Consider the following 13,037-nt stretch of genomic DNA (forward strand, 5'->3'; position numbering starts at 1 on the left):
GCCCACAGCAGCAACACGTTCTGCCAGGCAGAAGAAAAGCAATGTCTTCAGCAGAGGCAGTGATTTTAGGTCAGTAATTGTTATTAATAGTCAAATGCAAAAATACAGTCTAACACCAGCAGGTGCTTTCTAGTTTCGGTACCTTCTTACACAAAGCTACACATGACATGAAGACAGAAGATGGCAGAGCTGGTGTTGTCCATAATTTTCCTGCCCCTGGGAACAGTAATAGCTCTGCTCCCACATGGAGCACTTCAGTCAGCCATGAACCCACCTCCACATTTTCAAACTTTCAGCCCTGCTGCAACAGAGAGCCCCAAGAGAACGCCCAGCACGAGTGAAATACAGAGCACACCAGGGTCACCTGTCCCAGTTTGCTTTCCAGTTCTTCCTTCCTCAACAAGATGAGGAGCCTTTCCCTCCTTTGTGACTATTTGCAAGCACACTCACCTGCAAGATCCCACCTCAGCCAGGGCTCTTGGGGAACCACTCCCCTCCCCAGCCAACCCAAGCCCTCCCCTCTCTACCAGCTGGGAGAGGGAGGGGTAACTGCTCCACTGACCCCGGCTCCCCTTAAATACAACCAGACCGTGGCCTCAAAGCGTCTCAGCTGTTGACATAAATACCTGCTGATTTCATTATTTCACCTTTATGCCTCATTGCATAGTTGAAAATGATTTTGAAGCTGAAAAATAACTCAATGGTAGAAAGTCTGTGGTACATCTGTGAATCTTCCCCGTGACAGCAATGTCTGCACTAGATAATTCCACACTGCTGCTTGGGATGGGCTTCAGGGAAAAATGTACTGACCAGTATTTGGTAAGAGTTGGTCTCTCTCCTGCCTCTGCTACTTTTCTGCTCTTTCAGTCCCCAGCCCCTGTTTAAAATGTGTTCTTAAAAACAATTGATGAAAATTATTCTTCCACTCAAAGATGATTTTGGTCTTTTATCTCCTGCTTAACAATGCTTAAGGGATTGATTCATACTCATGGGGCTGCTTCCATTTTTTTTATTTAAAGTAAACCAAAGTTTAGTTTTGCAGAGAGTAAGAGCTGAGACACATCACTAACTGAGGAGCAATGGAGGAAAGACTTCAACCACAGATTCTCTGTATTTATGGGCTAAAATCCATCAAATACATTCAGCATTCTTATGAATTAGTTGTTTGGTATTTAGAGGGGTGTGAAGGCAGGCCAACTTCAAACCAATATTTCGTGCCATGTCCATGACTTCTCCATAAGCTAAGAAGAGGACTTAATTAACTTTACAAAGTGGGTATTATTTGTTCAGTTGTTTTAGATGCCTAGAAGTGAGACTTTCCACCCCAAGGGCTTCTCAGGGTATAGGTGGGCCTGAGGAGAAAACCACAGAAAAAAAGAGATGTATTTTGTAGAGAGAAACACATTTAGTCATAGTTCTCTTAACACAAGGTGTGAATATTCTGTACATTGAAGTACTGATGCTGTAGGCTCCGAGGTCATCCCATGAGGGGTGAGCATCCATAGCTCCCCCAGCTTTAACTGCAGGTGGGCAGGAATTAGTATATTGTATTACCGAGCTGTTACCAGGACTGGGTATACCTGTCTTCACTGAAAATCCAACTAAATGTATATTAAATCACTAATACTACCCAGTTTTCCCATGTGACAGGTTTGTCACAGCAGCTTTGATACTGCTTCTGCCCTCTGATGGCACGGGCTCTGTGGTAGGTGGCAGACAGAACCCACAGCGAAGTCAATTCTGCCCTTCTGGCACTTCCTCTTTTTTCCAAAAAGGAAGCGAGAATTTGAAGCAGATAATAAATATAATGGTAACTTTCTTTAGGAAATGGAAATTTCCATTTAAAATAGTAGGGTTTCAGTTTCTCTTTCTGGAACAGGCTGATAAAGATTTTAATTGCAAGTGTAGCTTTTATTTGTTTTATTAGAATGATGTGAGTAATGCTTCAGTAGTGCAGACACATGCAGCTGCTGAGCAGAGGGAGCAGCTAACATTTTGCAAACTATTTAATGTCCCCACAGTGACAAAGGCAAGCATGAATACAGTCCTTAGTGTACAATATAAACATTTTCCTCTGCATGGATCTCATCTTCCAGGGCATTATGATTCCCCACACCTTGTGGCCTCTGAAATGCAATGAAGCTGCACAAAAGAGTAAAAATAATGGTTTTAAACAAAAAACAGACAATAAAACCAAGAAGAGCAGATCAACCAGCTCACTGGAAAGAGTGAAACATGCATAAACTCTTATTATCATGACTGATAATGAATCATCTTTCCACACTTGAGGTTTGCATGCTCCCTAATGCAATCAACTGATAGTTATTACTCATTTTTGCTTACTAAGTAATGAAAAGTAGCAGAATTTATTAATTTCTTTTTGTAATGCTTTCTATTAACTTGAGATTAAAAAAGAAAGTCAAAGTATGTGGTGGACTGGTCAGCATACTGACATTCTCTTTCTGCAACCTCATTTATCCTATCAGCAAAGGCAGGAACAGAATACTCACTTTGCAAAGTCACCCATCTTCTTCGTATTGTAAAAGTATTCTAAGGACCATCCAGAATGAAAATAAAGAAAAAAAAGAAAAACAAATAGTTTTTTTAAAACCATTAGAAGCAAGTAAAGCAGCGTGTTCAAAAATAAATAATTATCTTCAGGAAGGAACTGGGAGAACAGGGAACTGCGGAATGGGTAGGAGGAAATGAGCAGGGCACAACCACACCCTGGGTTGTCTGGCTGCTGAGGAGTCACAAAATGAGGAGGCCACATTCACACCTTGCTCTTCGGGGCCCCAGAGGCCACAGGGAGAGAGCTGAGTGAGCAGCCACAGCACAGGGACCGAGTGAGGAATCCAGAGACCTCAGCTCTCTGCCCCGAAGCGGGACACGCGTGACATCTGCCGCAGCTGTGACTGGACAAACTTGAGCAATCCTTGAATAACTGCCTAGGAAAAGTACTTACGTTTAGTGAGGAACAGAGCCAAAATCAGGATGACCAGAAGTACTGCACATGACCCAATCCCAATGTACAGACCATTTTCTGCATACTGCTGACTGGGAAGCGATACAGAGGTGTTCTGTCAAACACAAGGCAGATGAGCATTAGTGGAACCGGCAGCAAGAAGCCCATACAGCACTCAAAGGCCATTTATATGTTTTGCAACTCTGCAGGAAAAGTCTATTTGAGACCAAAAGCCTAATCTGAGATACAGGACAAGTTTAAAGCAGAATCACTGCAACATTTAGGTGACCCATGCTGTTAAACAAATTTCTGAGATTGTCAAATGATCTGAGGTTATGACAAATCTCATTTATTGAGGTTTAATACCATTTGGTGAATTTTTCTGTGATCAAAATATCTCCTGATGTCACACCCTCCCACCTTCTTATCAGCTTATTCAGCAATTATTCAAGGCTTTATACCAATAAGTAATTGCACCTTCTCTTTGCATTGTTTTTTATTTAGGCTAAACTTTTTTCTGATGCCAGCTGTTAGTATCTAATCTGCCATTGGTATCTCAGGCCTGGAAAGACACTGGAAGCACAGTATGGTCCCTGACTTGCATCCTGCACATTCAGCAGCATGAACTCCCACAGCACAGACTGTCTGACTACATCACAGCAGGCCTCCCCAAAGGCTGGTTTGGCTGGCTGGTCTTCCTGATAAAATTTGGGTGCTGTTACTGCCTGTCACCCTGTAATACGTGCTGGAGGACTCAGCAGGACAGGGAGAGGTCTGGCAGGACAGCCTGTTTGAACCCCACTGCACAGGAAGTGCAGGGCATCCCTGTGCTCCCACGTGGTCCAAGTTCCACTCTCCCCCACATCCTGCCATACCTGCAGGTTTGCAGTAACATCTGAGCAGTCTGAGGTGTCAGAGCAGGGACCAGAGGCCTGAAAGGCAATGCAGATATTGCTAAAGCTCTTCCTCCATTAGTAGGAAGTACTTTATGCATGCTAAGCAGGTTTTTTCCCCTCCTCTTTTATAAGAACTCTTTCTTATAAACAACAATATTCTGTTGCAATCAAAAAAAAAGCAGTGGAAGTGCCTGTAGGGATGACCCCATAAACTCTCATTTCTATCCACTCTGCCCAGCTATGCTGCAGCAAAGGAGATGCTTACATTCTCAGGAGCTTCTGAGGCAGATGCTGGCCACGTTTCTGTGACGGTAAAGGAGGATCCACTGGTGCTTCCAGGAGCTGAGCAAAGACAAGACAAACACATCACCTGCACAAAGAACCATTCGGCCTTGACACAGAGGAATCTGTACTGCTGACTTGGAACCACTGAACTTAAATGTCTATCAGTAGTCTGGGCTCTGCATATCATAAAGAGGTTGGTGTCTTCACAGGGCAGCACAAAGCTCTGAATATTGGAGTTTCTGCTGCCCTTTTCAGAGCTTTGAATTCCTTCCAGGAAACACTTGGCTCTTGCTGTTATGTGAACACTGGGAAGGAGTTATCACAGTAGCCATCTGGGTTTGGAGCCAAGAAGCAGTGGATTATAGAATCATGAAATGGTTTGGGTTAAAAGGGACCTTAAAGATCACCCAGTTCCAATCCCCCTGCCAAAGGACAGGACACCTTCCACTTGACCAGGTGGTTCAATGCCCCATCCAACCTGGCCTTGAAGCAAAAAATGATGCCTAAAGTGAACTTAGGTTATCTGGTGAAAACTGATGAAGGTTATCCCAGGGCCTTGAAACAGCAACTGATGCAGAGTCAAAAAGCAAGTGATACTTTAAAGTCCCAGACAGCTGTGCAGTACACAGACTGACCAAAATGTGATATATTTGCATAAGGACGTGCAGCATATTTTGAGGTAATTTCCCAGAGCAAAGCTGTTTGCAATATTTAAAATTAAGAGCTACAAACTTCTGACTTCTTTATCATCAGTCTCGGTTTCTCCACGAGTTCTCGGATGATATAAAAACCTCCTAAAAATAAAATCTCCTGTTCACTTTATGACAACATTAGCTGGTTGCTTTAATGTTTTACATTGTTACCCTTATTCCCAGAAGCTTTATTTTGAAGAGGACAGGATCATTGGCTTCACTGTTCTCTGCCGTTGGAAACTCTGGAGTATTTCTACACCAGAGGCACACAGCCAGCTGCCTTTTCCAGTCTCTCTCTATGTGAACATGCACATACTAACTTGTGTTCTGAAACCTTAAAACACTGTTCCACCATCAGCCAACAAAGATGTCACAGGGTTAAGAAAACCCATGAGTTCTAAGATGGGAAGCCATATTATTTGCAACTAGAATAGAAACAGTCTGAGAAAGTTTTCACTTCTTTTTCCGAAAAGGAAATGCAACTGTTGTAACAACCTAAGTTAGAGTTGCTTAGCTGGAAACATCCAAGACAAAGGGAGAAATACAAATGGCATCCTGATTTTTCTTTCAGAATCCAGAAAATATTGTTACACCATGAGCTTTCTCTTGTGTAATGGAAATTAAAGGTGTCTTTCTCAGACTGAAAAAGATGCAGCTGAGCGGGTATGTGATAGAAATTTATCCACTTGTGAGGGGAATGGAGAAACTGAGTAGGGAACAGTTGTGCACTGTCCCTTCTACTACAGTGAGAGATCTCGTGTTTTTAAATGTTCACAGGCTACAGAGGATGTGGGCAACCTCTGAGACACATCATATATCAAGGCAGAAGAATACTTTGGCACTGTATCACAAAATTACTGCCCTGTTTCTATGATCCTCCTTAATCATCTGCTGTTGACTGCTACTGGAGACAGGATCCTGGATTAGATGTGCTTTTGAGCTACTCCAATAAAACAGTTCTATATTATTGAGCAACAAATTAGCTGATTAAGCAGTGGGTACACCCAACTCCTCAAAAGTTGAGTTTTACTCCTCAGGGAATGCATTTCTAGACGAAGAGGTGAGATTTTATATCCCAAACAAACCAACAAACCAAAACAACAGCCACAAAGTATCACACCTGGAAGCAAGCTTCCTCCCACATATACATGTTCCTTCTGTTGGACTCTTTATATAATATCAGGCAGAATTTAAATCCAAGTTCTGATCTTTCATTCTATGGTAATGTTTAGTAAATTTTAGCCAAGACATTTCTATCATCCAGCATCATTTTGTTTCCTTCCTAAGATCCCCATTTGCAATATGCCTTATTATATGCTATTGAGATTAATACTTGGATAAAAGTTACCTGATGTCTGTTCAGAGGTGTAAGTGTGAGGACTTGCAGTAGAGATCCTAGCTGATGTTAAAAAATAAAACAAAACCAACACATGTTATAATTAACCTTAGTGTGCATTTATGTAGTGAAAAAGAGACAGTGCTTCTACAGTAAGGATTTGCTAGCACCAGCTACACAAGTACCTCTGTCAGCCAGTTGTTCCATATATTATCATGCTTTTCACAAGCAAGAGAAAAACTAAAAATCAAAGGAAGAGTTGATAAAAAACTTCTCTATATCAATTTTGTGTCCCTGGGCTTTACTCTAGAATCAAGCAGGGAAAATCAAACATGGCTTTCTATGAAAATAGTGCAGCGATAATGCTTCGGATGAACTAAGTACTGTGTACTGCCCTTTCTGTTAAACTCTTCAGTTATTCTAAGAAAGCTCAGTAGTGCTGTGCACTGTGAAACAAAGTACCACATCCTTTTGTTAATTGAAGTGACTGTGCTGGGATAAGAACTTTGCCAAAGACAGCTCAATTTGAACAGCACTAACAGCAGACCCACAAGGTCCTAAAGATCAGCCTTATGGATGATCGTAGAAACTATCTCCACCGCAAGCTTTGAAACCCAGACCCAAGAGCAGATCTACCACAAGGGTACTCAGACAAGAGCACACCTCTGTACTCACCTTTCCTTATCACAACCTTGAGATTAGTTTTTTGATCGTTGAACCACCCCCGGTGCTCCACACGGCAGCAGTAAGTCCCACTGTCTGCTTCCTCGGCGTTCACAATCGTGAGGGAAACGTCGCCCTTCGTCAGGTTCCCTCGCAATAGGTACCTGCTGCTGTACTGCTCTGTCACCCTCCATCCATCTGTCCAGACAATGGGCCGAGAACACTGTGAATTAGGGCAGCTATCCCGACCCCAGCACATGGATGTGATGTCTTGTGTCCTCCGGACGCTGTAGAAGCAGGGCACGGTGACGTTCTGACCAACCTCTCCCATCACTATTTCTGATACTGTGGGACCTGTGGACAAAACAACAGAGCTGCTGAGTACAGGGCATGCAAAGGGGAGCTTCTTGTGCATCTTGCCTGTCCTGGCACTTCTCATCTCTCAAACACCACCAGGCATTGCTGGAGCAGATTTTCCACAAACAGATTTGTCCCGGCAGGAATGATGCAGTGAGGGATAACGATCAGGCCAATTACATGTTCAGAACGTGTCTCTCATCACAGAAGGAAGAAATACACTTTCTTCAGCCTCTGCAGGTAGGCAGTGAGGTGAAGAGACAACAGTGTTTGAATCTCCTCAACTCTGTGGCTTCTCTTGAGCCAGGTGCAGTCTGTCAGCTCTTTTCCTTCCTTTAGATTTAATCCAAGCTACACAGAGGGGAGCAGTAAGACACTGACTTTAATCAAAACCACTGTGGGAAACTCTTCTTCCCTTTCAATGAAGAGCCACTAAAAGGAAGGTTTCATCAGAATGATTACTGCTGAATGAATTTCTATTTTTCTTTTCCAAAGTCAGGTTTTGCCCATTCTGATCAGAAGGGATTTTTCAGAGCTTTTCTGAGAAATTTTATACTCTTTTTTTTTCACTACCTTATTTTCTCTTCTCACTCTTATGCAGGTTCTAAGTTGTTTGGTTCCCCTTAAAGGTAATTTTTCACATTTCCAGAAGGCTGTGTCACACTACTCAGGTGAACACAGTGAGCCCTAGCACTCATTCATTACAATGAGATAGTTTCTTTTATGTATCTAGATCACGCCAGTCAATATTCCCTTTTGAAGGGTTTTATTAAAAGCTAGTTAAGTGCCAGTCAAAATTATTTGTGCTCTGGGGATTCAGTCACAGTCATCCCGTAACCATTTTCTTCTAACAGGGTATGCAGTGAGGCTCCCAAAGTGCACACGTTGTTTGTACTTCAAAAAAACACATTTTCTATATACTGACTACTGCCCATTCTTATCAAATTCAGTAACATGGGATCACATGTGTAAATATTTTGATCCATCCATATTAACATTTCAGGAATAGAGTTCTGTTCAGCAAGAACAGGCAACAAATTATCTCTATTGAAAGTCCAGTCTGGTCTATAATTTTTATTTAATATAAAAAGGAAGTTTGAAATGAATCTCATCATAAAAGACTGTATAAAGAACTATAAGAAATAGTATCTGTAATATCCCTTTTCTTTCTACTGAATTTATCTTACCACCAAGTTTTTAATGTCTGTCTTTATTAGTACCACTTTACAACCTGTTGTTTACAGTGCTGTTGCCTTTAACAATCTAGGACTGGTTTCTCAGATTAAAAAAAAAAAAAAAAGGAGAAATTACCAATTTGTCCCAATACAATTTCATATTAGCTAAAAAACACCAGAAGCCACCTAAGCACTCATCTTCACAAAGTCTGCCAAAGTGAAATATCCTTGTTTTACAACTTCTCTAAAATGATTTAAAGTTCTCTGCTCATCTTGGATCAGTTTTTAAAAGCCCACTAATCAGACTAGCAGGAGCCAAGACTAGCTCAAGAAGGAGCATCTTTAAAACCATCATACCCTCAAACATGATTTTATCTTAAAAAGGTGATAAGGCCACTAGAACACTATTGAGTCACTGTGATAAAAGTCTAACACAAAGCTGCAGTTTCTGTGATATGTGGCCACTCTTTCTGTTGTAAGATAAAATTTCTCACTTTGCAACCCTCAGAATCCCTGATGCATGATACCTCCATCCACCTCCATCTAGTTGTTTAGGTCCACTTAGTTACCTGTAAACAGGACCAGAAGAATCCAGTTCATGCAGACATAAGACAACATCGTGGCTGAAGATGAGGAACACTCCCACTCACCCTCCTCATTCAAGAAAACTTATCTTCTAGGTAAACTTCTTTGTTTGCTTCTTAGCACACCATGTCCAGACACAGCTGTGGGTGCCCTTCAGTCCAATCTGATCCTTTTGCCCGTGGTTGGGCTGTCTGTCTCCTGCAGCAGAGGCAGAGCTGCAGGCAAGGTACAAGTGTACAGGGCTGAGCTGCCGCTGACGGGGTGTGACTGAGGCGGCACTTCGCCACAGAAATCTAGTTCTCTTTTTTCCAGATCTGCTTGATTACCATAAGTGAAACTTGTCAGCGCCACTGAGCTCACACAACTACCAGAACCATTGCCCCAGACTGCTTCCCACACCTACTTTTGCCGTAGCACTGTGGTAAGTAGAAAGGACTTGGCAAAATAAAAGATTCCTAGGAAGAACTACTCAAGCTTTTAATTATAAATTTCTGGTTCTAATACTTAGAAGCAGCTCAGAGCATCTTTTGGCAAATTTTCTTTGGCAGCAATAATTTGGTAGTATTGGAAAACTGTCCTACTGTTACACAGTTGAGCCAAATAGAGTTGCAGTCTCTTTTCATCTGACTCTTTAAAATTCCATATGCCTGGGCTTTTGCAATATAGACAAAACATCCAGAATGCAGAATCACTTTAAAAAGTAGTGTGGAAACTGTCTCATCCCAGACTCAAGGCTCACTCTGACAGAATTCTGAAATACAGCTTTTGAGAAAGGCTGTTCCCTGGCCACTCTCCCTGTGTCCCTGGATCACCAAACTCTTCTCAAGGATATCTTGTCTTTTTATATTGTTTGGACTAGAACTGCAGTTGTGATCAAGGGTATTTGATCTAGAGCCAAGAAGTGTTCTTTGCTGAAGCTACTAATCTACCTCACAGTGTTTTATACAGATGAAATTAAGTACTAAGGAGTTAGAACCAACAGAGCTGTCTCGCACTGGATACCTTAGAGGGCAGAGGCACCAAAGTGATAGTTTCTTTAAGTGAAAATTAGGAAAACCAAGGGATTAATGCAGCTGAGAGACAAACACTAGCAACATGCTTGCAGGAGAGAAGTGAGAGTAAGAGGGATGAAGGGTGACTTTTGCATGCAGTGTGACTTTTGCGTGCAGCAGCTGGAAGCAGGACACTAAGAAAAGCGCTTCCTCTTCGCTCCTGGTGTTTCTGTGGAAACAGGAAACTGCAGACAGCTGCTAAAGGAACAATTCTGATAATGGCCAGCAGGATCCCGGCGAGCTGGCTCTGGCAGGAGGCGGGTGACTGCATTCCCCACAGTGCCTGGCACGGGCTGGTGAGCTCTGGTGGTCCAGTGTGCAGCAAACACCCACCTGCACACCAGGACATGGCCCTTCCCACAGTCCCCAGCAAAACATGTGCTGTGCACGGGTCTGCACAGGTTCCTCCCTTGCATGAGCCACATCTGAGCTCTGAAATAAATAAACAGGATGAGAAAATAAAGGAACTCTTATCCCAGAGCTCTGTCTGTGTCCATTTTACTCACTTCACCCAGGCTATTCTGTTCACACATTAGTCAACAGCTGTTTGAGTGCTGTCTGTATCCCAGGAAAGCTGTTTTGGTCACATAGTAAGGGAATGGGAGAGCTACGGGACAACAGTTAACCCACTTGATTTAGATTTCACCTCAAACACAGACTATAAGGAATGCCTTGGTGCAATCTGAGTTTCTACGTGGCTGTTTTCCAAGTTCCTGTGTTTTGCTTGTGCAAGAAACAAGCACCACTTCTGTAGAAATTTTTTCTTGACTCAGAGCACATAGAACCATAGAATGGCATACCCAAAAATCAGAGAGATGAACCCAAAATACGCAGGAAGTGACAAATGAAAGTATGACAGAAAAAGTCAACTTTAATCTGTGCCTACCACCTCACAGTACATTTCACAAAAATTACACTTTTTTCTTTCTACCAAAAAAACACAGGTCACAAAATATCAAACACTTTCATCTGCCCAGTCACTCACAACCTCCAACATGTGCACAAGAAATGCTTTATCTGCTTGTACAACAGCAAAACAAACTATGTGTAGCCTCAGAATACACCCTGCCTCTCCCTGTGGTGCATTAACAAAGCAAGGTGTTTTCTTCATGTCATTTCGTCAATAATGCTGCACATTGCTGCATCCTTGTCTAAAACCTGATCTCTCTTGCCACCTGAACGCTCTCTCTGCTTTTCACTCTGTCCGATGCAGTTGCTGCCATCATCAGTATCCATGGGCTCCACTTTCACTCTCAGTCCTCCCTCTGCATGAGGCAGATCATCAGGCAAGGAAGCCAGGCAGTTCTGGATCATCTCCACAACCCGCTCCAGGTGCTTCTGGAATCGCTCCGCGGTCTCCAGGCGCTGACGTTTCTGCACCTCCATCATGACTCTCAGTGTCTCCCTGGCTTGGTGAGGGCGATACTCATTTATAAGGTGATGGACATGGACAAAAAGCAGTTTCAAGTCTTCCAGTTTCTCCTCTCGCTTTATGCTCCCTGGGCTCCTTATCAAGATATCCAAGAGGTCCAAAAAGTTGACCAGGATAGACATGTTAAGTTTTCTTAATTCCTTCTTGTGATCAAACTGCATGGGATGCAGCCGTTCAATACCCTGGCTCTCCAAGGGCCGAATGATCAGGTCATCACACTGAAACTGATTTCCAAACATCATGTAGCTGTCCTTCACAGGGGGAGGTGGCTTTGGAGCCAGGCCCTTACGGATATTTTCATCAGTATATTCTTTTATATACTGCATTGGAGGTGGAGGAAGGGCACTCACTTGCTGAGGTTCACCCATTTTTGCCAGACGAAAATACCTATGGGAAAATCCCAAGAAACATATGTTAACAAGAAACATATGTTAACAATTTGTGTCACAAGATTAATAGATAAATATAAACAAAAACAATGCAAGAGAAGTGGCCTTGAGAAAATGAATCAGAAGACAACCCAATGTGCAGAATACAGGAAACTACTGATAAATCCATGTTACTTTTCACTAAGGTTTACTTACAGCAGGATAAACTACAGTAGCACACAGAACACTCATTTCCCAAAATATGAAAGACCAGCCTGTAAACTGAGCAGCCACAGGAAGGGGGAGACCCCTTCCCTAGCTGGAGCCCAGTCTGCGAACCTCACAGAATATCCTGAGTTGGAAGGGACCCACGAGGATCATCAAAGTCCAGCTCCAGGTCATGCACAGGACAACCCAGCAATCCCACCATGTGCCTGAGAGCGTTGTCCAAATGCTTCCTGAGTTCTGTCAGGTTTGGGGCCGTGACCACTGCCCTGGGGAGCCTGTTCGGTGCCCGACCACCCTCTGGGTGAAGAACCTTTTCTTAATATGCAGCTAACCCTGCCCTGACACAACTCCAGCCATTCCCTCGGGTCCCGTCACTGGTCACGGAGAGCACAGACAGGTGCTGCCCCTCGTCAGGAAGCTGCAGACCTTGGTGAAGTCTGCCCTTAGTCTCCTGCTTCTTCAGGTTGAACAGACCAAGTGCCCTCAGCCGCTCCTCGTGTGGCTTCCCCTCTTCACACGCGACCCACGAGAGAAACCGGCCCGGGCCCACACCCGCCCGCACCGAGCTTCGCTGCCCTGCTCCGGGCTGGACCGGGCTCTGGGCCGCAGGGCTCTTCAGACCAGTGCTGAGGAGAGAAGAGATGTGACCAGGTACTGGCGGAGGGGACAGAACCCATCCGGGGCCCGCGGAGACCCGCCCGCCCCCACCTTCCCTCACTCACCCTCACTGTCCCCACCGCCCGCCGCGTTCCCTCAGCGCCGCCGCTTCCGGACAGAGGCCCCTCCTCCTGCCTTCCATTGGCTCGCAGCCTCTCGGTGCCGCTCTCTGATTGGCTCTCGCGAACATCAGTCAGACGCTCTCTCCACTCAATTCCCTCGGGGGGCGGTGCCAAGCGCGAATTGGGCACCGGGGGGTGCGCGCTATGGCGGGGGTGGAGGGGGTTGCGGGGCTGTCCCGTCCCGTCGCCGTGACCCCTCAGGGCTGCGGGGCTTCCTCGCCAGA

The 13,037-nt window shown here is 44.1% G+C and overlaps 2 protein-coding genes across 7 annotated transcripts; both read right to left on the bottom strand.

Moving 5' to 3' along the window:
• Nucleotides 1-1,890: 1,890 nt before the first annotated feature.
• On the bottom strand, nucleotides 1,891-10,781 carry LOC113986741 (hepatitis A virus cellular receptor 1 homolog). 4 transcript variants are annotated; one of them, XM_027718719.2, is made up of 8 exons: nucleotides 8,939-10,781; nucleotides 6,850-7,191; nucleotides 6,187-6,237; nucleotides 4,127-4,203; nucleotides 3,841-3,897; nucleotides 2,966-3,080; nucleotides 2,511-2,550; nucleotides 1,891-2,142 (listed from the first exon to the last, which is right to left on the bottom strand). In XM_027718719.2, the coding sequence occupies exons 1-8, from the start codon at nucleotides 8,985-8,987 to the stop codon at nucleotides 2,049-2,051; spliced, it is 825 nt and encodes a 274-aa protein (XP_027574520.2). In that variant the 5' UTR covers nucleotides 8,988-10,781; the 3' UTR covers nucleotides 1,891-2,048. The 4 variants fall into 4 exon arrangements, 3 of the variants coding, with proteins under 3 accessions (XP_027574520.2, XP_027574521.2, XP_027574522.2); XR_005565008.1 differs by having other exon boundaries at nucleotides 2,091-2,142; nucleotides 6,187-6,233; XM_027718720.2 differs by lacking the exon at nucleotides 6,187-6,237.
• A 76-nt stretch (nucleotides 10,782-10,857) lies between these two features.
• Nucleotides 10,858-12,817, bottom strand: MED7 (mediator complex subunit 7). Of its 3 annotated transcripts, none has more exons than XM_027718724.2 (2): nucleotides 12,757-12,817; nucleotides 10,858-11,825 (listed from the first exon to the last, which is right to left on the bottom strand). In XM_027718724.2, exon 2 carries the CDS (start codon nucleotides 11,804-11,806, stop codon nucleotides 11,114-11,116), a length of 693 nt encoding a protein of 230 aa, XP_027574525.1. In that variant the 5' UTR covers nucleotides 11,807-11,825; nucleotides 12,757-12,817; the 3' UTR covers nucleotides 10,858-11,113. The 3 variants fall into 3 exon arrangements, with proteins under 3 accessions (XP_027574525.1, XP_039241204.1, XP_039241205.1); XM_039385270.1 differs by lacking the exon at nucleotides 12,757-12,817 and adding an exon at nucleotides 12,461-12,674; XM_039385271.1 differs by lacking the exon at nucleotides 12,757-12,817 and adding an exon at nucleotides 12,597-12,616.
• Nucleotides 12,818-13,037: the final 220 nt, after the last annotated feature.

Source organism: Pipra filicauda, unplaced genomic scaffold (genome assembly GCF_003945595.2).
Source record: "Pipra filicauda isolate LSUMZ 115617 unplaced genomic scaffold, ASM394559v2 scaffold3_size10097308_pilon, whole genome shotgun sequence".
NCBI lineage: Eukaryota > Metazoa > Chordata > Aves > Passeriformes > Pipridae > Pipra > Pipra filicauda.